This window comes from Mixophyes fleayi, chromosome 5 (genome assembly GCF_038048845.1).
Source record: "Mixophyes fleayi isolate aMixFle1 chromosome 5, aMixFle1.hap1, whole genome shotgun sequence".
In the NCBI taxonomy this organism is placed as follows: Eukaryota; Metazoa; Chordata; class Amphibia; order Anura; family Limnodynastidae; genus Mixophyes; species Mixophyes fleayi.
Window position 1 is genome coordinate 33168818 of NC_134406.1, and position 26279 is coordinate 33195096.

Here is a 26279-nt window from a genome sequence, read left to right on the forward strand (position 1 = left end):
ATGGAAAGTAGAAGTGGCGGTATAAAAATGCAATGTAAATGTAAGTGAATTCAATTTTGATAGATTTACAATGAAGGCAGTAGGAGAAGTGGCGGCATGACATACCACCGTATACACCACAACTTTCACCACTGAGTAAAACTATAACAAGGAGCTCGGTGACAGGTCCCCTTTAACCTATTCATTGAATGCAAAATATTTCAATTTTGTTTTTTGTTTTTCTTAAAGTTCCCAATATTAATTGGTCTTTAACCTAGAAATTGAAGGCAAACTATTTACATTTTTTTTAATTTTTAATCGCCCAATTTATTTGTGTATTTAAAAGCAAAACTTTTCCCACTCCCACATCCTTCTGTCCCGGTCATTCCAAGATGACATTTCATTTTTTATTTAGACTTTCTCATGTGACGACCTTTCTTAATCAAGCAATGTGCAAAGACTTATCTCACTGTTTTGAGTCTGTGTGGAATCTTATTTCATGGGTATGTAGATTGCTATTGTAGTGTAAGGTCTCACTATAATGTACTTTGAAATATAGCTTATTACACTGTTTTAGTTAGGCAGAAGAACTGCATGGTTTACAGATCTAAAGGCCCATCATTACCACCCAGCCTCGGAGCAGGGAGATTAGTGGTATATAATAACTACACACTGCTCGATCAAGGTTGAGCAGGGTGTCATAAAGGGGTATGAGGAAAATGAACAAACTCTGTAATACAAACCCACATATTATTAAGAATCATTGGGTCTGTACTCAATCCATCATCATTATATCCTCAGATTTGAAGTAGGATTGGACATCCTGTAACCAGTCATATCATGTGTGCTCATATAATGAGTGTTCCCAACAGCAGAAGATGATTGTGCTGATTCTGTTGGAGACAGTGGCTGGACCACTTGTGTGACTACTGTGAGAGCTGGGCTGTAGGTGGCAGGGGCAGTGTTGTCATGAGAGTTAGATTGCGCAAGGAGCAGGGTTCACCCACAACACACAGTACTGACAAGCTGATATTCAAAAAGATACAGGTTTGTTAATTTAGATTCTTTAAAAGAAATGAAGTTCATACATTCAACATGCTATTGAAATGACTAAGTATATATTAAGTACACCTAATTAATTAATATAATTCAATGCAAACTCTCCTCTAGGGCCCATCAGTACCAACTTTTTTAATCCTAAATCTCTCAGGGGCGCAAGGAGGATTTTTCAGGTTGGTTTCCCCTCCACCACAGCGACTGATTTTTCAGGTTGGTTTCCCCTCCACCACAGCGACTGCTGTATAGTACAGTGCCGCTATGTAGGGCACTTTTTTAGCGGATGGGAGGGGTTTCTGGAGACCCAGAACCCCCCCCCCCCCCCCCTGCATGCGCCACTGTCATTTGCTTTCCTTAACAGAGATGAGCAAAAACTGTTCCACAAAATATTTACCTCATTGCACATTTAGCTGTGAAATTCTGATCATTTCTCTGTAGGAATTTGGTCTTAAGTGGTCCCAGTCTTATTCCAACCACACTCTCACATCATAATTAATTAAATGTTGTTGTTACAGCTCTATTTATAGCCTACAAATTCCACAGAATTACAAAATTAAAGAGAAGATTATACAGTCAGAACTTTGTACCTCGACAAAACACACTGTTCTGCCGCACAGCTTGCTAAGTACAACGTTTTCCCACACTTTCACTTATAAATATTCTTTAGATTCCATTGTGAATGGACATTATCATAATGTTAACTATTTAGGTGCATGACCACTTATGCAAATCCTGCTTGTCTTAATTGAATCACCTACCTACCAGTGGGTTGGTTACAACATCATGTAGCACACTGATAACTTACAGTTGCAGGTGAACATACCTCATGTTAGAAGGACTCACCGCTTTGTGGGGATGCACTAATTACGTAAAAGTAACCATGGAAAGAATGGAGAGGAAGCATATGTTTTAAAGATTTTTGCTTGTATGTTTCATCTCTAAACACCATAGAACAAAAATATGTTAGTACCAATATGCTATAAAAGAAAGTCATATAGAAAGCTGCAAAAATGAGGGCACAAATGACATTGTGAGAAGGTTTGTGGCACTGCTTTACTCACTACAGTCCCGTATCATTACAGTCCTGCATCGTCACCAACCCAAGGAAGCTCAGCCTATTACAATGTCAAACATGTTAACTCCCGGCCTGACATTTTACATATAAATTTGTTAATGCTCAGGTTGCCTTTTCATATTGGGTCAATATATATGTTAGACATAGTCGCTTTTAAAGGACAATTATGTTTTCTAAAAGGTGGTTCTACAAATTAACCTGATGAAGTTTGTGTCACTCGCCGGGGTATCGAACAGCTCACCCGACCCCCGGCAAAATTACCTTCCTCCGACGGTCCGCTCCGTCCGGGCGCCGCCATCTTGCAATATATGAAACCTCTGGCCGCATTCCCATTGGCCAGGCTATTTTGCCACTAAATATAAAAGGCACCTCTTCTATACACTCAGTGCCTGATCCTTTAGTTACCTTTGGTGCTAGACGTGGCTACATCCTATCTCCTGTCTACTTGTCTACAGAGCTGACGGTCCAACCAAGTAACTATCTCCTGTCTACTAGTCTACAGAGCTGACGCTCCAACCAAGTACCTATCTCCTGTCTACTTGTCTACAGAGCTAACGCTTCAATCAAGTACTTGCAGATCTATTCACTTGTCTACAGAGCTAACGCTCCATCCTAATACCCGCAGTCCTATCTACTTGGTCTACTGGGCTGACGTTCCATCAGCTGTTCCGGTATTTCATATATCCTTCACCGCTATTGACTGTCCTTTGTCTCCTGACTTCCCCAAAGGGTCTCGCTCAGTACTTTAGCAGGGGCCGCGACCTGCGAGCAGACGCAGCTAAGACCATACTGCTTTGCGGCGGTTTCTGGAGAACACCGTCTACTCGTTAGACTCCGCACCCTGCTGGAGTAGCGCTAAACTATACGAACCCAAGAATTTGCATCGTAAAGACCTGCCTCTCGTGTAGAACCGTGACAGTTTGACTTGATGTGCAGAGCTTGACACAACAAAGAATAATGTCTGCCTCCAATGGTGTCATTCCATTACATAATTCATTTTTAAAATAACTTTTTACATATTACAACTATTAATATTTCAGATATTTCTATTATGTACAGAGTCTAAAGTCAGGACCAAGATGGTGAAACTTGTGAGTAGAAGGGTTTGGGATTATATTGGGGATTATGGCCCATATTTATTATTAATAATAATAATAATAATAATAATTTATTATAAAGCAATTATTGGCAAGAGAAGAGCAGTACATTTTCCTTCCTACATTTACAGATCAAGAGGAGTCTTAAATTAGTCTGCTAGTTCCCTTGGGTAACATGCCACAATGGAAACTAACTATAAACAACATAATGAGGGTTTTCTTTTTTTAATATAGAGCTTAGTGATTTTGTATCTTACCAAAACAATATGTAAGCCATATGTTATGGTCTTTTTCTAAACAAAGCTTGTCAGCCAGTAACAAGTGAATACAGAGAAGTCAACTACAAAAGCAGATATTTTTTCTGTATATGTGGATGAGTTCTCTGTACAGCACTGCGGAATTAGTGGCACTATATAAATAAATTGATGAGGATGATGATATGAAAAAAGGTGCATTATTTCTTGCAATTTTAGTAACTTTATAACAACAACACACTGGAAACATATTATATTTTATTTAAAGAAATACTTATTTTATATAAATATATAAATGAGCTTATCTGGGTGAAATTTTCAGATCTCCCTCCCCCATTACTCTCATGACCTATTTAAGAGACATAGCTCAACTAATCAGCCTTTTTGGAAAAAAGTTAAACGTTGTAGTTAATGAAAGGGGTGGTCTTGGAATGGTAGTCATATACATTTTGAAGTGGTTGCATAGATGTGTTGTTGTAGTGTATGCTCAGCGACACATACTCAGTGATACCTTAAGGTCAACCACCCGTATGTAATTCAGTCTCTCATATCCCAGGACAATGAGGGCCAAGATAGGCAAAAATGTAGCTCGAACGGGTTTGATATACATCAGATGGCAGTGGCACCAGGATTCCCTTAGGGGTGAATAAATATGAGACCTTTACAGGATATATGTCAGAGATGCTTGTTCATTTCTAAATGGTTTAAAAATTGATAATGATTTCTCTGGTTCGATGGCCACAGACATATTCACCGTACAATCACCCGTTCAACCAAATTCTAAATTGCGTTTTGACGTTTTCAGCTTATCACATTTAAGGTTACCATTCATGTTAGAGGTTCATCATTTAATATTTGCGTTAAAAATTGTGTTTTTAAATATTCCAACATTAAAAAAAAATAATATTTGTATTTATATTATTTATTTTTCTGAATATGTTTTTAAAAAATAATTTTAAATGATGGAAAGTATTTTAACTTTTTTAACTACTGTGTTCGAAGTTCACAATATAAAACCATTAAAATGCATACATTTAAGCATGAACATGCTTGACCTTATTACACACATGGCCACTTGTGACATCAGTCAAACATGCTCCTACCTTTTCAATTTTCTCAAATTACCTTGATTTATTTAATTGAGGGAAAAAATATATTTTTTTTTTATAAAAATTTGAATTGACCAAAAGAAAATTTTCATTTTTGGGCCGATTCAATGAACCAGTTTGAAAACTGATATGTGGCTGATTCAAGCATCTCTGTTAGCTATGCACAGTTTCTGGATGAACATAAATTATTGGAATACATTATACTTTTGCTGCATAATCTTTCTTCATCATCCCACCCTCAGTATGTGTTTTATTGGAAAGTGTTTTTTCCAATAATACTGTAAAGGAGGAGAGACTAGAGGGGGAGTCTGGGAGAAAGTGAAAGGAAGAGGTACAAGAGGGAGGGGTGTGGGGTATGGTGATGTGGAGGTCAAAAAGTTCTCATTTACATGGGGCCCATGTCTCATGAAATTTGGGAAGAGTGGCTGCGATATATTCCATCGTCGAGATGTGCCATAATCTATTTATCAATTCTGGTTTGGTTGGGGAAAGTGTCTTTTCCAAGCTTGGACTATCAATAATTTATTGTATCCCTTTGCTGTTCTTGACATTAGGTCTGATGCAGAGTTGGATGCAATATGGTAGTAAGTCAGAGTTTGAAAAAATAGCATATTTCCGCCCATATGCAGAGCCAAACACATCTTGAGAAGCGTCCTCCACCACATCATCAGCATATGTGTCTGGCTTATGACAAGTCATCATTATCAGCGAGTATTTTGCACATATCATACAGAAAGTGAAAAACATAAGCTTCCTAACTGGCATATAAGCGTATTTCTGAAGATCTGTATGAGCCGCATTTACAGAAACATGTCTTTACTGTACTTGGCCAGCGTTAGAGTGCCCCTCCCCTCCCTCGTCCTGACTCTCCAAACACAGTGCCAGAATGAAGCAAGTCGTCATAGGAGCATTTTTTATACTATTTGGTCAGTAGATCACTCCAGTCTCACCACACCTATTTCTATGATGTAGGCTAAATATTATTAAAATGTGAAGCCATGAGAATAAAACCAGCTTGGTAATAGTTTATTTGAAAATATTGTACTTACAGATTATATGATAAAATATAAAATACTGCATGCACTAAATTAAATTATAAAATACAGACAACTAGTTTACCATTTATTTTCACTTGACAAAGATCATCCGTAAAAAGTTGTTTCCTTGGAACTAAAGCACCTACACATAAAAAATAACCTGATATGTTCAATAAATATACTTTATCATTTTGTATCCTGTTTGCCTGTGGGAAAATAAATATTGGATAAACAAGTGAGAAGCAAACAGAAAAGCCGCTAAGAAATTAATTTAGATGGTTGGGTAGGAGGCATCACCTAAAGGCTAAAGTTACACTTGCAGAAAGTAATCAGACTGATAGCTTGTCAGCCAGGAGCTTTATATTATATGGTCCCAACTCTTTGAGTGATTGCTGTCAGTTGCAGCTGGTATAGTTGTTTAAGAATCTTGTAAGAATAAAATGGCAAAATGCATGGTTGAAAAAATAATATGGGGACATGAACTTTGAAATATATTTATTTATAAATCTTAGAAAATAGAATGCAATAGGCACTCGCCCTATAATGATAAAAAATTAGGTGCCTGAGTCAACAAATACTAAAGAGCAGACAGCATTCATGAAATGCACAAAAAAATTAGATATATATTCCATAATGGCAGCAACATTTCAAGACCAGTGTGATATTTTTTTCAAGGCTTGAATAAGAGACCACAGTGGACTTAAAATGTTGCTACCATTACGGAATAAGTATCTTATAATATTATTTTGTGCATCTCATGAGTGCCACCTGCTTTTTTCTTTTTTACAAATCTTAGAAAATAATTATTTTGTACTGCCAGAGAGGACATTTTCCATTTTTGGTTACATTGTAAATGACCTCACATATTGACTAATATACACATGCAATTTACTTATTTCTAATATTTTTAGCCCAAAAATCCTTTAGTGCATTTGCTAGACCCATTATGCAAATAAGGTTATAAGTTCTAGCATCTTAGTGTGATTTAAGTTATCAACAAATGTGTGAAATATTTTCATTTTATTATTATTATTATTATTACTATTAGGAGTATTACTAATATTACATTATTTTTATTTTACATTATTTTACAGTTGGCACTGTTTGCACTGTTGTATATAAAGCAATTAATTAATTACTGGTTCAAAATTTTCTATATTCAGAAATTGCTTTGGCAACCAACAAAGTAGCACTGCACTGTATTAAATAAAATCACACTGATTAGAAGCAAAGCTAAATAAATTGTAAGGTTCTATGATTAACTTAACACAATGTATTTAAAAATCAGATCTGGATGATACTTCTACTTTCTATGAAGCAAGTAATACTCTGCTAAAAACAAGAATGACATCAGTTCTGTAGCATAAGTGCATAAAATACTATAGTTCTAAAGAGTCCCTAAGAAGTTATATAATCAAAAGTGTGTAATACTGTTATAGCACAAACAAAAAATCCAACAAAGTGTAAAAAATGCATAAGGGCATAAAATATGTGAAACACATCCAAAATATTAAAATGATGATATATAGCAGTAATTTCCACATTATATACAGTATATTTGCTATAATTCTACACAAAATTATTTGCAAAGTGCCATTTCACTATATAGAAATTTGATTACTATATATTGATTACTGTATTGAGAAATCATTTGATATAAATTAAAAAATAAGTTTACCTTTCAAGTGGTTTATAAATAATAGAATCAGTTTGTTTTTTGGGGTTTTTTTTATAAAACCTTTAAAAACAGCTCCTGGCAGTCTGGTAGGGACACATGCATTAAAAAAAGGAACAGCATGCTCTCTATTAAAATAATTGAAGTATTCTGCATTAAATGGTGGCAGGCATTGACAAAAATAATCATGGTTTTCTTATATTTACAAAAAAATAAAAAAATAATTATTGTCCTGGGATGTAAAACATTAAATATAATGTACATGAGTATTACTTTGCATAAATAATTCCAGACTTAATTCACAATCTCACATTTATTCATATGCGCACACTTCTCAAAATACAAATTTTATGAAAAGATTAAAATAAATGATACATCAAGTTATTTATTAAAAATAAATTTAGAAATCTAATTCCATAGGTAAGAAAAATGTGTCATGTTAAAACAAACATGTATTATATATTTAAGTGATTGCATTATTTGTAGCATAAATTGTATATTTTAAATATTTGTTATTGATTACTTAACCTTGAAAATAATTCATAAAGTAATATCATTATTGGTGTAATCAATTTTTAATCCATGTGCTCACACCAAAAGCCATCTCACCTTCTATACATGCACTGTTCTCATTTGTGTTTCTTATGTCTCCATTCTTAATCACAAACAGAATATTTTTTGTATAAAAATCATAAAAAACAAATATTTTTTTCTTTAAAACATAAATATATGTAAACATTTACAAAAAAAAATCACAGAAAGGGGGAAATCATGTTTGGCCAGCAAAACAGGCCTGATTCACCCTAATTTACTTCTTCTTGCAAAGGTTTCTCAAGTCCTTTAGTTATGTTATGTGCTTTTATTGATGTATTCTCCAAAGAGTTTGTTGTTGCCTACAAATATAGTGTAATCCCTGTATGGCCTAGGTAAAGCTCCCATAGTTTTGAAATGGAAAACCGAGACAGCAATTTGCGTAGTCTATGAAATGTAACTTCTGACTGCTTTAGAACCATATACTGTAAAAAGCTTTACAACCATATTTCTTCATACTGGTAAAATAAAGTAAAGTATATTGGGTCTTATTGAAAGAACTATTTCAATTACAGCTTTCCAGTGGAAGAGGAAATAAGAGGAACTGTGGAAAAGCAGGTCACATTGGACCTCCGAACATAAAAGACAGTATGACAAACTACATTCCTTCATAGTGTGTTCCTAAAAAGAACAATTCATAGGTTATGATTCAACAAGACAAGTTTTGGTGGCCAGATGTCAAGATAATTATGGCTGAAAATACCAAATTCAACGTTACCATCTTATCATAGAACTATTAAATACTTTGAGTAAAGTTAATTTGAATGAAGTTACAGCATTCTCTGAAGCCTATGATAAAACCCATAAGACAGATAAATTAGTCCCTTTGTCATGAGCAATCTGGTTGATTCTTCCACGTACACAGTCAAGTGAAATTGACAACATTGTGCCATTTTGCACATTGAAAGAAGAGCGAAGGGACACACTGGTCCATTGGCTTCCTTCCGGCATCTGACCACCAATTTGTTGAGCAACTATGGATGATTGCACTTCGTCACCTATTCGTGTATTTAATGTCACCTTAACAACATTACATGAGTGGATTAATTTCAGGTTGAAGGAAACACTGACACCTCCATTTTCTGTAAACATGAAATATTTATAAGCAAACTGACCGGAAGTGATGAGTTTAATTATTTTATCTTGTGAGAAATCCTGGTTGAAGCTTAAGAGTTTATTTCTGACTGCTCCTGTAGGTAATCCAGCCCTGGATACTGAAGCTGTGATAGCAGTAGAAATCGCTGTTGGGATCCAGATAAGGCTTAGCATACTAATGCCAGAGTTTTCACCAAAATATCGAACATTGCATTGCGCTGGAGAGAGAACCTCAAAACTTATTACATCTCCAGAGCTGACTTTGGTAGCACCAGATGCTGAGATGGATGTATCTCTGTAGTTAACGCCAGACTTAAAAATCTGCATTAACTCAGAATTTGAGCCATTTCTATTAATATAAGAAATTAGAGTAAAACCTTCACGCACACATGTTGGACCCATGGAATATAGTGCTTGTTGGAAAACAAATTTAACAACACCGGACTCGGTTAACTTGATGCTTCTTCCATCATGAGACAAGCTGATCATGTATGGATCTGATACAGAAATGATCTTAAAGGTTGGTCTATAGTTGGTTTGGTAATGCATTGCAGTAGACATTTGAGCACTCATGGCCACTGCGCCTGTGTCATGAGAAAGCCAAAATAAACTAAGTGGCGTGTTCAGGTCATAAACATGAAAGTCTTTACTCTGGTTGCAGAACTGATTGGGGCTTTTTAGAACCACAGATAAAGTTTGACTTGGCTCGACTTCTACTGCACAACTTATACTTGTACTCTGGAAGTATTTCCCTTCTGGCTGTTCAATCCGTGAGCCACTTAGCTCGTACCCTTCTTCACTATTGTTAAGTTTTATCGAAAGTTGAAGAAAGTTCCTGCAGTTGTGTTTTACTGCGAAGTTAAGGTCAGTCCATAACAAGCCATGTTGTTTGAAGACTATCTGGTTATCTTCTGGTGACAAAATTTCACACTGCATCTTCTCCTTGATCTTGAGGCTGAGCCCTGGATATACCTGGGAGTTAGGCGTTTTATGAGAAGGCATGGACAGACCAGCAGACCATGAGTCACATAATTTACTTTCACTGACCACTGTGCAAACAGTGTCACTATCCGCAGTACATGAAAATGTAACAACCCCTTCTTCACACTCGGAGCAGGCCTGGCACTCCTGAAGCTCTTTATTAAAAAAATATTGGTCTCCGCAAATCCCCAAAGCTGCATCCTTTTCTGCAACCCCCAGACATCTGAAGCCACCTGGCAAAAAAAAATAGTCATAATGTTAGGATAAGTGAGGCCTGGGTTTATATTTTGCGCCTACCAGGCCACTTTCTTTGAAGACCTCACCAACCGCCCTACCACTTTATAGTTCCAGCTTTAAATTAATTCCCATTTAGTTCTAATGGCACCAATGATTACATGTTTAGAGTATATAAAAATCAATAAAATACAAAATAATGCAAGTGAGCGCCGTCCTAGCTATTTTGCTACCCTAGGCCTGTGCCATTGTGGCTTTCAAAAAATCCAGGCCCACTTGTGGTCTGATAACAATTAACTGTTGTCTCAAGCATGTGCCTAGTTTGCTAATATGGTAAATTAAACCCTTGTCAGATGTAACATAAGAACCTAACATAAAATCAATAGCTGTATTGTTACAATTAATATAATGTGCAAAATTGCCATAACCAGCTTCTAATTTACCAGCCATAGACAACAGATGTTTATATATATTGACAAAAGCGATCCATTCGTTATGGCTCCCAGTCGTCACACAGGAATTGAACCGTCATTCAATAGGACGCGTCTCATAGGCAAACCGAGGGGGTTTCCAAGTGCCTGGAAACCTCCCTCCAAGCCTGGGGCACTGTATAATTGAGGTGACTGGATCCTGCTCCCGCTTAACACAATTCTGCTTGAAAAGGGAGAGCTGCGTGCACCTAACAGTAGTGCACGCAGCATTGCCCACGTATGTTATGGGGATAGGAAGAGTTGGAGAGCAGCCAAGCATTGTATAATATTATAGCCACACCCTCATGCATGCTGGCCACGCCCACTGGTTGCGTGTTGTGGAAACCCCCCTCTACAAAATCTGCGTTTGCCCCTTGCGTCTGTACTGCCTGGTGCATGAATGCGTTGCACAGCAGGATGCACAGTCATGTCCTGTTGTGAATTGGAGTTAATTCACCTTTGGATTATTAAGATAGAGATCATTCAAAGGTTAAAAGGAATAGTCTCTCACCCATACTCTTCTGAATACAATGTTTCGGTCAGACATAATAAAATGGTTTCTCATTATGCCACAGAGTTTTAGTATGTATATAAAAAAAATTACCTGGAGTATTTAAGCACTTTATCCTCTCACCGCAGATGTTTGGTGAATTCATACATTCATCTCTGTCCTGAAAAAGTTAATTGAAAATATAAACATACATTTCATAGTATCTGACAGTTACGTTTGTTACATAATAGATATATCAATTGACCAAAAGTGAACTAAACCTCCAAAATATATTATTTAAAACTTTGTAGGAGACTTATGTACATACATTTGTAATATAGATGATAAATGGATGTGTTATTATCCTTCTATTATAGTGATTTACACCAGATGCACAGTTTTAGCTTTTGCTAACAGGGAGCTGCCATGATCTGTGCTAGATCAACACTGTGCTGGAAATGTTGAGAACAAATAAAGCTATGTGATATTGTAAAACAATAGCTTTTATTGTGTTTGTGTTAAACCAGCACTCCCAGTTAATCAGCCAGTTGTGGATGACCTGCTACTTCTCTTTAGTGAACTACAGGGGTTCCCCCGTGTGGTAAAGCCCTGGGAAATGTGGCTACATGGAGCAGCTCCCAGAGGATTCTGGTTAGGGGAGTAGTGGGTAGGGTAGCCAGGAGTACCACTTTAAAAAGGAGAATTATAAAAGGGCAACGTGGTAAAAAAAAATCATAGGTACACATCTACATGCTGAAATTTGAAGCCTTCCCCAGTAAATCCCTCTGCACTCTCTTTTATGAGATTGTGAGACTGATTGGAAGTACACATGGTGGAGAAAATTAAAATGTCACTTCCAAGTACAACCTACACTACAACTACTTTAGGACCAACCCATTCTTTAATTGCAACAATTTCATAGAAAGAGTTGGACATTTCCTGATTATTGGCAATTCTTGAGTATCCCTAAAATTCTGGTGCTTTGTAAAACAAGGATCTCATTTTAATAACCTCATCCCGCAAAAAGAAATTTCATTTTCTCCTATAGGTATGTAAGAAGGTGCATTCTTGCAAGTACCCCACACTCAGCAATAAAAGTCTTATCTGTCCTACTGCTCTTATTAGCGCCTGTATCCTTTTGTACCCTGCCAGAAACCACCATCCTAGTCTGCACAACCCCATTTAAAAACCACTGCAAATAAACAAATTGATGCTTTGGGGTATATTTACTAAACTGCGGGTTTGAAAAAAGTTGAGATGTTGCCTATAGCAACCAATCATATTCTAGTTATCATTTATCTAGTACATTCTACAAAATAACAGCTAGAATCTTATTGGTTGCTATAGGCAACATCTCCACTTTTTCAAACCCGCAGTTTAGTAAAAATACCCCCTGGTGTCACAAAACAGCTTTTCGGTTATACTTTTATAAATCATATTGTTGGTTCTATTCATTAAACTGAGAAAATTGCTATCTCCATTGAAATTCTGGGCTTTCAGTTCCAACTAGATAGCTTGCTCATGTGCATATCCGTCTAGACTGGCCTGACCAACATTAACCCTTATAGCTCCAGGCCAGTGTCATTGAAACAGCTGAGGAACACGAAGGTGCCTCAGGGTGACTTTTAATGAGAGATAAAAGCACGGTGGCGTAGTGGTTAGCACTTCTGCCTTACAGCACTGGGGTCATGAGTTCAATTCCTGACTATAGTCTTATCTGTGAGGAGTTTGTATGTTCTCCCCTTGTTTGCATGGGTTTCCTCCGGGTGCTACAGTTTCCTCCCACACTCCAAAAATATGCTGGTAGGTTAATTGGCTGCTAACAAATTGACCCTAGTCTGTGTGTGTCTTTGTCTGTGTGTGTGTGTGTGTGTGTGTGTGTGTGTCAGGGAATTTAGACTGTAAGCTCCAATGGAGCAGGGACTGATGTGAGTGAGTTCTCTGTACAGCACTATATAAATAATAAATAAATGATGATGATAGGTTTTTTTTCTATCTCATCCATAAGCGGCGATCAATAACCAGCCCTATCCCCGTGTGTTAGTAAAAAGGCCTGTGTTTGAGTAAATCTGACATTGTAATTGGAAAATAAGGGTAAAAGAACAGTAGATGAGGTTGAGATAGCAACAAAAGAAAGATTAACTCAGTAAGGGAGTAACAAATAAGTGGCGCTATATAAATAACTAGATGATGATGGTGATGAAGATGAAGACAGGGAAGTGGCAGAAAAACAGTTCCAAAGTTTAAAATGTGGTGCACTTTACTACCAAACATGATAATGTGTAAAAAAAAATGAATTGACTAAATCACCACTAAACTTCATAATATATCAATAAAACGTAAGCATTCCTCACCTGGCAAATCCGGTCAATGTTGTCCGAGCAATCAGTCAGTTGGAAAAATCCAGCAGGACACAAGGTGCATTTTTCACACTGTGGAGGAGTCTTTTGGAAGGTGCAAAACTCATCACTTTCACAGGTGCCACAGTCGAGCGGTGGTCTTCCAACATCCATCACTTTGGTATCCACATCCATCTTGTGCACAGAGTATGTTTTCTGGAGATGGTTCCGGACCTGGCTCTGCAACCCTTGAAGATGGGCTTCAAAATACTGCTGGATGTCCTCCTGCAAGCTCTGGAAGGACATATGTTTCACTGTGTCAAAGAGGATGCTGTATTGACCTTTAATCATGTCCATTTGTTCGTACATCCTCCTCTGCTGCTCTATAATTTCTCGCTGTTGGCTAACCAGTAAGTTCTGCTGTTCTGTGAGCTTCTGCTGCAGCTCCGTAATTGTCTTTTGTTGGATTTTCAGTGACTCAACAAACTTCTCCTGTCCTTTGGCAAGTTGCAGCTGAAGAATCAGAGCATCTTCTGATGGTACTTCATTTTCTCCTAAAACATAGCAATTATGTGAACATCTGTTTTAAATGAATATTTATTTATCCTAAATGGTTAAACATATACTGTCACGTTTGATGTGCTTTGAATGTATGCACATAAATGTCATTGATTATAAAATGTTAGCCAAACCGTATCTACACTTTATTTTTATAGCTGAATATGAGCACAAGCCAATTACGTTCACCCTCCTCAAAATTCAAGTTGTGTTGATCTAGTGGACGATAAAACAAAATTTTCAGTGAGACTGCTGCCAACTTAACTTCACAGAAGGAAAAACATTTCCTCCAGACCCCCTGAATCAATGATCCCAACATGTAACTTGCCAGTTATAATAACTACATATGGAATGCCTTATAAAAGTTATATCTAATAGATTTTTACATCCATTCAGTAAATCTGCCATCACCCTCTTTCTTAGTTGGGAATTCTATTACCTGTGTCCCCAACTAGGTGCAAAACAGAGGAGCAAGAGATAAATATTGAACACAAACAACCTATTGGATCCTCTTCAGTTTGGCGTTCATTCTCAACACTCCACAGAGACTGAGTTGACCAAGGTTGCCAATGATTTGATCACTGCTAAAACTAAAGGCCATTACTCTATTCTAATTCTCCTGGATCTCTCTGCTACATTTGAAAATGTTGACCACTCTCTCCTCACACAAATGCTACATTTCCTAGGTCTTCAAGACACTGTCCTATCCTGGTTCTCACCCTACCTTTCTAATCACTCTTTCAGTGTTAATTTCTCTGGATCCACCTATACTCTGCTTCCTTTATCAGTTGGAGTACCACAAGGCCCAGTACTAGGTCCTCTGCTGTTCTCTATCTACACCACTTCTCCTAGAAAACTATTAACTCCTTTGGATTTCAGTATAATCTCTATACAGATGATACCAAAATGTATCCTCTTCTGATCTCTCAACATCTGTGTTGTCCCGTGTTACTGACTGTCTGCCATTTCATCTTGGATGTCCTCTCGCCAACTCAAACTCAAGCCTTCCAAAACATAATTAGTTAATAATATTCCCACCCACCAACAGAAGCATACCTGAAATTTCTATTATTGTTGACAACATGACCATAAACCCCACCCCGCAAGCTCACTGCCTAGGTGTGATCCTTGATTGATCTTTTGTTCCCCACATCGACTCTAAATCATGTTACATACATCTAAAAAACATTTCCAGAATATGCACATATCTACACAAGACAGTGCAAAAACCTTAATTCAGCACAAATCAACTCCCGCATCGACTATTGTAATTCCATCCTTCACACAATAAGACTTTCGTCTGGTCTACAAACCTTCAAGCATTCTCTGAAAACTCACCTCTTCAGGCAAGATTATATTTTTCCTCAACTACCTACTTAACCTCACTAGATTACCACCCGTTACACAATTCACACAAGACAGCAACCCTCTGATAAACATTGCTGTGGGACTTGATTATATAGTATACTAAACCCTTTTGGGTTTTTTTGTTTTTTTTACCTTAGCAATCTGGCTGGACTGAAATGTAGACTTAGCCTCATGTATCCAACTCCCATTGTCCCATAGATTGTAAGCTTATGAGCAGGACCTTCTCACCTCTTTATCTTTACCCAGTTAATCTATTACTGTGCTTGTCCTCAATTTTAAAGAGCTACGGAATATTTTGGTGCTATATAAATAACTGTTGATGATGATGATGAGGATGATGAATAGGGTGCTCAGACCCTAGTCAACTGCATGTTAAAAATGATGTACACATACTTATGTTCAATTAAACTCTTCAGTCCCACAAAGTGTATTCAGCTCATGTAGAGATGGACATACCTATGTTTTTTATTGCTCATACCCCCCAAAAAAATACTCATGCATCCTTATGCACATCTAACACTTACAACTACTTATGCCTGTAAAGGTGGATGGCATAGGGAAGGCAGACGTAGGACAGTACAGTAAGGGAATATTCATGCACCTGGACACAGGTGCAGAATCCATTGTCAGGAGGTGTATCTCTTTATTGAAAGATCTTTGTTCCAGAATTTGGGGTACAGGAAGTATAACAAGGAGGGGTGTAAAAAAAGGGAGTGAATAAAAAAGGTGGAGGCATATCTTGGAGGGTTGGTGGAACCATACACAATGATGATTATTATTTTTAACCTTTATTTATAGGGCGCTAGCTGAGACTTGCAGCACAGTACAGAGGGATTGATGATGATGTTGATGATGACTATCTGCAGTACTCTCTAGCCACTTCTGATTGGCTGATTGCTGGTTGACTCCTCCAGCTAATAGTACAAATAATCATTAGTGTTGCAGCTATACTATATCATGAAGTTACACCCATCTATTCTCAAAAACTTAATTGACATATCCGTTTGGACTACAGCAGGAAAGAAGATTCCTATTTGTTTTTTAAAGAACAAAACAGCAGATGTTTGTATTTAAGTTAATGTAGATTCATTTGTATTAGCATGTTATATTATTGATTTGTGCTTGTAATTACATTTTATGTGGAATATGCGACCATCACACTTATTAATAACACCGTGAAAACACTATTCTTTCAGTTATATGGCACTTCGTTATATATTATTATATTGTGCACATATTGGATAATGTAATACGACTTTTGCAAGTACTACTAACACTGTCAAGACACATCCCTACGCTTTCTCTACACTATCGTGGGATGTAGGTATACATACTTGTTACTCCTGATGTACACCTGATGCACATGCTAGTGCTGCACTGCTGAAAGCATTTCGAGATGCCCCTGTTCCCTGCATACGTTCAGGCTTCAAATGCTACATGAGCCGCATAATAGGTAAGAAGTCAATGTCCTGTAGAAATCACAGAGAATGACTGTGAATGTACAGAAACCAATAAGGGCACAAACCTTCTCTGTGTTATGAGGATATTTGCTTAAGAGGAATATTTGAGATGGGATTAATACTGATTGAGACTGGGTATATATTTACTAAACTGCGGGTTTAAAAAGTGAAGATGTTGCCTATAGCAACCAGATTCTTGCTGTCATTATGTAGAATTTACTAAATAAATGATAACTTGAATCTGATTGATTGCTATAGGCAACATCTCCACTTTTTCAAACCCACAGTTTAGTAAATATACCCCTTGGATAAAGACATCCAGTGGGTATTGGGCATGGAGGAAAAAGCTAGAATAAAAGAAGCAGATGTTTGTCAAACAAATAAGAACAAATTGGCCCAAATACAGTTTATGACGAATAGGTATTACCATGCGTGGAAAAGATTTGGCTTAACCACATCTGTTTCAGCCAATGAACCAGACAATTTTCCCAGTAATATAATTTCTACTTCGTTATCTACCCAATTGATCTCTATTCCAGGACTATTGTACCTAATGTGTGTGTAGTGTTACATGTGTGTTCTTAATTTCTGTACAGATTTTACTTTCTTTATTATTTTTTTATATACTTTTTTTTTCTCCAATATGAGACTTTTTTGCATACGTTTGATAGAATGAGCGTGTTTATATGCAAAGCTTCAGCATAGATACTATAAGGTTGCTGCATGGAGCTTCTTATTTTACTAGATTACATTACTGGCAGCTAATTGGCATATTATAGGGTGTTAATGCTACTAATGGGCATGTTTTACCAATAGGCATCTTAGCCGGTATTAATGATGCTAATGGCTATCTTACTGGACATCACTTTTACTGATGAGCATTTAATTATACACAACTGCCATATTAGACATCTTACTTCCAATCAAGCATCTTATTGGGCATTGTTGGCACTACTGGGCATCTTGCTAAGCATTGTTTGTACTGATGAAATACATATTTTTGGGCATTGCTGTTATTGACAGGAATTTCACTGGGCATCACTTACTAACTGGAATCTTACTAAGCATTACTGCCCCTAATGGGAATTACTGCTACTAAACATCCCACTGAGCATTCTTGCTATTACTGGTCATTATCGCAGACAGGCAATTTTCATTTTGATGGACATTATCACGAACAAAACATTTTGGGGTGTTATCAGCGGTATACTAGATCTAGCTGGGCGTGATCCCTGACATTTTAGATCTTGCTGGGCCTTAACAATTGCATTTGTTAGATTTTGACATATTAGATGTTGCTGGGTGGGTATTACCAATAGCATATTACATTGCTGCATTTCTGGCATAATAGATATTTCTGAGTATTATCTGTGGCAATTTCGATCTTATATTTTTAGTTTATAACTACGATATCACAAGCTACTGGCCATTACTGTTGGCATACTAGGTGTTGCTAGGAATCAGGGCCGCCATCAGAAATCATGGGGCCCAGTATGGGCCTCCCCCCCGATGAGCGCCCCCCCCCCCCCCCCCGGCCATGAGCAACAGCGCAACACATACTTACCTGGGGGCCCGCTGTCTTGCAGTCCGCCGGACTCCGCTACTCTGTCTTCAGCCTGGCTGTCACTCTGCCTGTGACAGCCAGATCACATGATCACAGGGGGAATGATTCCTCCACCCCTGCGATCGCATTCTGGTGCCTGGCTGTCATGGTGATAGCCAGGCTGAAGACAGAGTAGCAGAGACCAGCAGACTGCAAGACAGCGGGCCCCCAGGTAAGTATGTGTTGCGCTGTTGTACCGGGCCCCCTGGTGAGCCCGGGCCCTGTACAACAGTACTCCCTGTACCCCCCTGATGGCGGCCCTGCTAGGAACTACCAGTAGCATATTATAAATTTATCACTGGTATATTATATTTCATAGGAATTAGAACTGTCATAATCTTGGGCATTATCACAGGCAAATTTTATTTACTTATAGCATGTTAGGTGTGTTTTGGGGGATTTTAGTTTTCTTGATCACATTGTCACAATAGCAGAGGATAGTTCTCACCTATTCTCTGTGGTCCATACTTGCCTACTCTCCCGGAATTTCTGGGAGACTCCCAAATTTCGGGAAGTCCTCCCGGACACTCGGAAGAGTAGGCAAACCTCTAGGACCCTGTAAAATGACGAACTTCACGACATTGAATAGCGGGGGGGGGCTTAATCGCATCATTAAGCCCTGCCCCCGCTATTCAATACCTTGAATTACTGTATTTTATGGTTGGGGCGGGGCTATAATGAGGTAATTACGTTGTCACGCCCCCTCCTACCCTCTGTCACATGATCTGTACTCCGATCTCTTGGACTGCAGATTTGAAAAGTAGGCAAGTATGCGGTGGTCTAGCTAAGAGATACAGATGTGTGGTGTCACTATTTGGCTCAGCTGCCTTGACAGCCAAATTTGTGTTTTCCTCTGTTTTATAGGCATTGCCCCACCAACATAGTTGAATAACTACGCCCTTATAAATTACCTTGCATGTGCCATATTGTAGCACTCTCCACACGAATGTGTGACCCGACTAAAGCACAGTGGAGCTGAAAGTCCAGACTTGACCATTCATTTCCATTACTAAAAAAACTACTAATAAAATAAATAGCATAAAAAGAGAGAAAAAATATGTTAAACACATTTTAAATTTATTGACGACTGAAAAAATGTTTCATTGAAATAATAAAACATCTGTGTGCCCGTGGTCCCTTAGGCTATTATGAACATATGTTTTAAAGACACAACATACGCTGAACAGACGCGTCCCTAATTATCAGAGGCAGATCAGACTCAGATACTTGGGAAAGGTGCTATAATACCCCAAACTGCAAATACATGAAAATACTTTGCGACCAACAACAAATCAATGCATATTGTGTTTTTAGATGTTGAATATTGGTAATGGCATGATTATCATATCATTCATACACTGAATTGTATTTTGACAATATTTTTTTTCCTTTTCTCCTTATACTCCTTTTCTCTTTTCATTGTATTCTTTTATCTTACAGCCACCTACACACAGTAGAGTATCGTCATCACACAGTGGTGGGTGGAGCCTGTTTATGCTAATTGTGTCAGATTAGCCCCACCTCCACTGTACAATTATGTAAGTTGCATCCTTGCACAGCAGATGGTAGGTCCAAAGTTCTGCAAATTGTGTCATCACGTCCAGTGCACTTTTACTTGTCCCTTGGACCTCCCTCTGGGATCTCCCATTCGGGAGGTGCAAAATGTAGGCAAGTATGATTTATGTGCGTACAAATTTTTTTTAAAATTGCTCAAAAAGCGCATGGTTTATTTATTTGTCTATATGGCTGCACCTGTTCACACTGAAAGCAGCGTAAAGTACAGGTTGGACAACAATGCAAAAATTGTGCATAATTCTTAAGTGTTTGCAGGCATTTGCTGGCACAGGGGTCAATGGTTCAAGCACTTATCTTTGCTCTCTGTTCTGAACTGAAACTGAAGCATGTAATTTGTAAAGGCGGTCAGAAAATGTTTATGTGATGGAGTCTGTATTGTTTCTGTTCCTGGCCTGTGGGGATATTTCAGGGTGATCAGCATATAACTCAGCATAACCAAAGTGGTCATGCCAAATAGCCGCATCTCATGGAGCCTGATAAGATCGGTCAGCAGGTGGATGCATAGGCATAACAGTCATGGTGATCAGATATTTCCATTCTCAGCTAGCAAGGCTTCATCCCTGAATAGATTTTAATCATTCTTGGATATTGTTAGCTGTCAGTGGAGGTGCACAAACAGCAATTTTGGGATGGTTTGGCCTAAACTAGTTAAATTATAAGATGAAATTCCCCCACATGTATGGACACCTTAAGATCAACTACTCCAACTGCTCATATTTAATCTTCACCGCTTGCTGCTGCATTCAAAATGAATTGTGGGGTGAAAGTCTGGTTAGAGGAAGACCTGTAAGAAGGGAATAGCACTAGTCATCGTGGAAGATTATGGAAGGTTAGAGGTAACTACATCAGTTATATAAACTCAGTTTGTTGGTTGGTAGTATTGAGCTGTGTATACTACAGCTTTTCCTGTTTTGGAACATCGTGAACATATGTCTGTACATTGTGACCTGTTTGTAAATATACATACATGGGATAGCCCTTTGTGGAAGCAGTGTGGCAGGTATTGTTTTATTAAAGACAGAAAAGAGGCTTCAATGAAAAATTATTAATAAAGTGGATGGTCATCATCATTTATTTATTTCTAAAGTGCCACTAATTCTGCAGCGCTGTACAGAGAACACACTTCCATCAGTCCCTGCCCCAATAGAGCTTACTGTCTAAATTCCCTAACACACACACACACACACACACAAACTAGGGTCAATTTGATAGCATCCAATTAACCTACTAGTATGTTTTTGGATTGTGGGAGGAAACCAAAGCATCTAGTTCAGCTCTAAATTGCATTGTGTGCTAGATGCAAAAGCAGCCAGAAATATTCATGCATGAAAAAAAATAAATGCATCACGCACCCCTTGCATTGGAACATGGTTTTTCCAGAAGCAAATTTGCTCATTTTTTTGCATTGCTCCTATCTCTACATAAGGCAATATGAGAGCATTAATTAAAGTTCTTGCAATGTCTTGTGTAATATCAAATCTCTCTATGTTCACTTAGATTGTAAGTCCAGATGAACAGTTACCTCTACATTTTTCTTTTGTGTGTTTTTAAGTCTGTGGGGCCTATTTACTATTAAGTGGGGGTGATCTCTAGCATGACTGGCAATGTTGTTTATATGTGGTAATATATCACTGGCATTGGGGTCTAGGTTTATGTCAGCTACATATTTTTTGGTGCACTTTTGTATGTAGATTTAGTTTTCAGTACCAGGTAACTTTAGATTATTATGGCGGGTTAATCACTTCAGATCTCCTGTATGTACAGCGGACTGTTGGAATACAATTGCAAACATTTGTGAAACAAGGTCGTTCTGAAGAGCTCAGTGACTACAAGCGTGGTACTGTGATAGGATGCCACCTTTGCAATAAGACTGATCGTGTAAGTGATATTATTAGAAAGTGGCAGCATTTAGGAACAACCACAACACAGCCATGAAGTGGAAGACCACATAAAATCACAGAGTGGGGTCAACGACTGCTAAGGCGCATGGTGCATTAAAGTCGCCAACGCTCTGCTGATTCCATAGCTGAAGAGTTCTGAACTCCCACTGGCATTAATGTAAGCACAAAACCTGTGCAGCGGGAGCTTAATGGAATGGGTTTCCATGTTCAAGCAGTTGCATGCAAGCCTCACATCACCAAGACCAATGCCAAGCGTCAGATGCAGTGGTATAAAGCACACCAATACTGGACTGTGGAGCAGTGGAAACATGTTCTGTGGAGTGATAAATCACGCTTTTCTGTTTGGCAGTCAGATGGGCAAGTCTGTTTTTGGTGGATACCAGGAGAACGTTACCTGCCTGACTGCATTAAGTCAACTGTAAATTTTGGTGGAGGAGGGATAAAGGTATGGGGCTGATTTTCAGAGTTTGGGCTAGGCCCCTTATCTCCAGTGAAGAACAATCTTAATGCTACAGCATAACAAGTCATTTTGGACAATGCTATGCTTCCAACTTTGTGGCAACAGTTTTGGGAAGGCCCTTTTCTATTCCAACATGACTGTACCCCAGTCCAAAAAGCAAGGACTACAAATACATGGTTTGATGATTTTGTTGTGGAAGAACTTGACTGGCTCGCACAGAGCCCTGACCTGTAACCCCATCGAACACCTTTGGGGTGAACTGGAACGGAGATTACGAGCCAGTCCTCCTCGTCCAACATCAGTGCCTGACCTCATAAATGCTCTACAGAATGAACAGGCATAAATTCCGATAGAAACACTCCAACGTCTTGTGGAAAGTCTTACAGGAAGAGTGGAAGCTGTTATTGCTGCAAAAGGGGGACCAACTCCATATTAAAGTGTATGTGTTTGAATACAATGTCATTACAGTCCCTGTTGGTGTAATGGTCAAGCAATGCTTTTTTCCGCATAGTGTATATGTTTACATATTTATGGATATCATCTTTATTAACTTCAGAAAAGCACCATAAATGCAATAATTATTATAATGTATATATATATATATATATATATATATATATATATATATATATATACATATATATATATATATATATATATATATATATATATATATATACCGGTATATATATATATTCTTGTCTACTCCTGTCTAGTGTCAATGCAAAGCAGTGAATAATTAAACAACAATCACTCACTACATCAAATGAAACATACCCCAGGGAAAGCAATTGGATACTTTGAAACATAATGCTGCCTTTCAGCAAGTTTTACTTCAAGTCCTGGACACATAATTCAACATAATGCAGAACAGAGGAAGGTGCAGGTAATGAAAGACTAAGGCAGTCTCATAAAGAAACAGCTGTAAAAGAGGGAATCAGATAAAAATAAACAGTAGGAAGAGAAATTCTTCAATACGAAATGTTATCTCTCTGAATGAAAGAGGAAACGTTAATGAATAGGTAATGCTAGTGGGATATTTAATTCAAGGCATATAAGACATCATCAAGTAAATAACTATGTCAGAACACAATGGGCCTCTAGAAGTACTAGTAACAACTCAGTAAATATTTAACCCAATTCGTGCTGAAAACCTGTTTCTGAGCGATTATTCAAAAAACACGTTCCCAACCATTGAGTGTCCTTACTAATAAAATGTGCTGCCTGCCTTGATCCATTTTTTGATTATGGTAGTGCCTAAGGACTTTGTATTTCCCTTCATGTATTTCCCTAAGTGAATGTGATTGACATGGCGTTTTTGATTGTAATACTGTCTGTTCTCTTGACCCCTATAGTCTCCTACAACTGCATCTCCCCAGAGTAACTGCAGGAGTCCTCGATGTCGCTCAGGTGGTCCCTACAGACAGTAGGGCACACTAAGGTATCTACTAATTCTACGTGATACCTGCATAATATTTACTATATGCATCTAAATCCTCTCCTTCCGTTTAGATTGTAAGCTCTGTTATCAAGTTCCTAATTACCTAGTATTTTAGTCTGTAATAATATCTTGGTGCTAACTGTAAATAAATAATAAATATATAAATAAAATGCCATAATGATAATATATTTGTTTTTTATCACATGGTCTATAATAAAGTTTAGATCAAAATGTTTTACCCAAGCCCCTATATTATCCATGATGTATATAATAGTTTTAGTTCTTCATAAAGAATCACCCTCCTGTAGCTCTAAAGGCATTTGGTTCAGTTAATCCCTCTCTCCCTCCCTTCCTAACCTCCTTTATCTTTTTGAATATATTAATACAGCTAAAACTTTTAATCATTTAATCCCTTGGAGGCTGTCATCTAGTTCCCTTTTTAAATTATCTACAAAAATAAGCAGCACAAAGATTGATAGTTCTTATGTTGTGAAGCTGCTGATCTCTTACTCTTACATCCAAGTTTGGACTTGTCGTGGAATATATCAAGCGACCACCAGTTGGCCCCAAGCATGTCGACCCTTTCTCATGTCTGATGGAAGGAGAATATGGGAACAACTGTAAATTCCCTGGACTGTTCCCAAAATACCTCTGTACTTTATGATACTGTCTAATTACAGCATAAAATGTATTGCTAGATATAACATGAATTTTGACTCAGCAAGAGACTCCTATAGCTTCTTGTCAGACCATTCAAACATACTTTACTGGGTAAGTGAAATAATTCTAATTGAATACTCAAATTGTTCTCTTTTTAAGTCTCCAAGGCAATAAATATTGTCCAAAGTTTTATAAAAAAATAAATAAAAAGCACTAAGAGACAATGCAAAGCTCACATATTCAAACCATATATGTATTGTGCAATGTTAGTAGGAGGTCTATACAAAATATGTGTTTGTTACATGTACTTTACACATCAATCATTCATGTGGTCAGGGTGGATTGTGTCTAGTATGTACCACTTTGATTGTGATGGCTCTACATCTTTTACATTTGGAATCACACTGATTACAACAATTGGTGGGTTAACACATCTAGGAGTAAATTTATCAAGCTGCAGTTTTGAAAAAGTGGAGATGTTGCCTATAGCAACCAATCAGATTCTAGTTATCATTTATTTAGTACATTCTACAAAATGACAGCTAGAATCTGATTGGTTGCTATAGGCAACATCTCCACTTTTTCAAACCCGCATCTTGATAAATTTACCCCCTAATGTCTTTTCTTGCATCCTAAAACTTTCTTGTTCTGATATTACACACTTTTTATTTTATATTGTGTCACTAAGCTATTGTCCTAAACATATTCTGCCTCCAGTCCTGACAATAAGTTAATGATAATTCAGAAAGATTTCTTCATCTTCTCAGCACTTTGCACACTTACCTGGTTTGATATCGCACGTGAGTTGAACTCCCAGAGGTGCTCCTCCTAGCTCCGAGGTTGAGTATTGGAGATCTGGTGCCTCTCCAATAAACTGAGCTGCCCTGTCTGACAAATGCACCAAAGTCTGCTGCCCCTCTGCAGGTGGGCATCCTTCCCCAGTGCAAGAAACTCTGCTCCGAGACTTCATGCGGATCCGCAGGGGCAGTTTACATTCAATTCCTTTACAATCCCTGGTAACGTTGCTGCTGTGATGTTGCGTTCCTCCCCAGGTGTCTGTAGTACCAGAAAAGTCCCCTCTTGCGGAAGGTGGGGGCTGTTGACTGGCGCTCCCAGACTGTAAATATCCATCACTGCTGGCTGCGTGTCGATGGGAACGTGAGGTTTTGCTTGCTTTAGCTGGGCACCTGGTACCCACACACGGCTTTTGCTGATCACTCTCTATAGAACTGCTGGTGCAGGATGGTCCCCCAGGACATCCCTCCGCAGAGATTTCATAACATACAAGCAAGAATAGAAGACAACTTAGCCATGCACAGGACCACCGACCCACCATGGTTATCTGCAAAAACACAAAAGCAAAACACACATTAGAATCAAACCAACATTAACTTAATAACTGCTTAATAACATGTTAAAATTGAATCAAAAGCACCATCCCAACCAGACCAGACATTCTGTTGTCTAAATGTCTTCTGGCACATATAAAATGCACTCTTCCAACAAAGTAAAACAACCTATATGACTTATATGTATATATATATATATATATATATATATATATATATATATATATATATATAAGCCACTCAAGCATGTGTTTGCCAATGTCTCAGCTTTAGTCCCTTGTTTAAGAACAAATCTTGAAAGAGATATTTTTATTGCTGAATACCTTGGGAAGACTTGGAAGTCAGGTCCTCTGTAATGCTACATCCAAATAATGACTGATCATCAGTTCAGAGAACTCCGTCTATCCAACCTAGTGACCTCT

At 37.9% G+C, this 26279-nt stretch overlaps 1 protein-coding gene across 3 annotated transcripts in view; it reads right to left on the bottom strand.

Moving 5' to 3' along the window:
* Positions 1 to 5926: 5926 nt before the first annotated feature.
* Positions 5927 to 26279, bottom strand: part of LOC142158222 (uncharacterized) — a 31248-nt gene continuing 10895 nt past the window's right edge. For 2 of the 3 annotated variants that reach the window (XM_075211979.1, XM_075211978.1), the window contains exons 2-5: positions 25292 to 25850; positions 13498 to 14036; positions 11258 to 11324; positions 5927 to 10182 (exon numbers count right to left, since the gene is read on the bottom strand). In XM_075211979.1, the coding sequence (XP_075068080.1) occupies positions 8663 to 10182; positions 11258 to 11324; positions 13498 to 14036; positions 25292 to 25844 (2679 nt within the window). In that variant the 5' untranslated portion in view covers positions 25845 to 25850 and the 3' untranslated portion in view covers positions 5927 to 8662. Of the gene's footprint in view, positions 10183 to 11257; positions 11325 to 13497; positions 14037 to 25291; positions 25851 to 26180; positions 26268 to 26279 lie in introns of those variants that run through there. The other variant, XM_075211977.1, reaches the window with a different exon arrangement.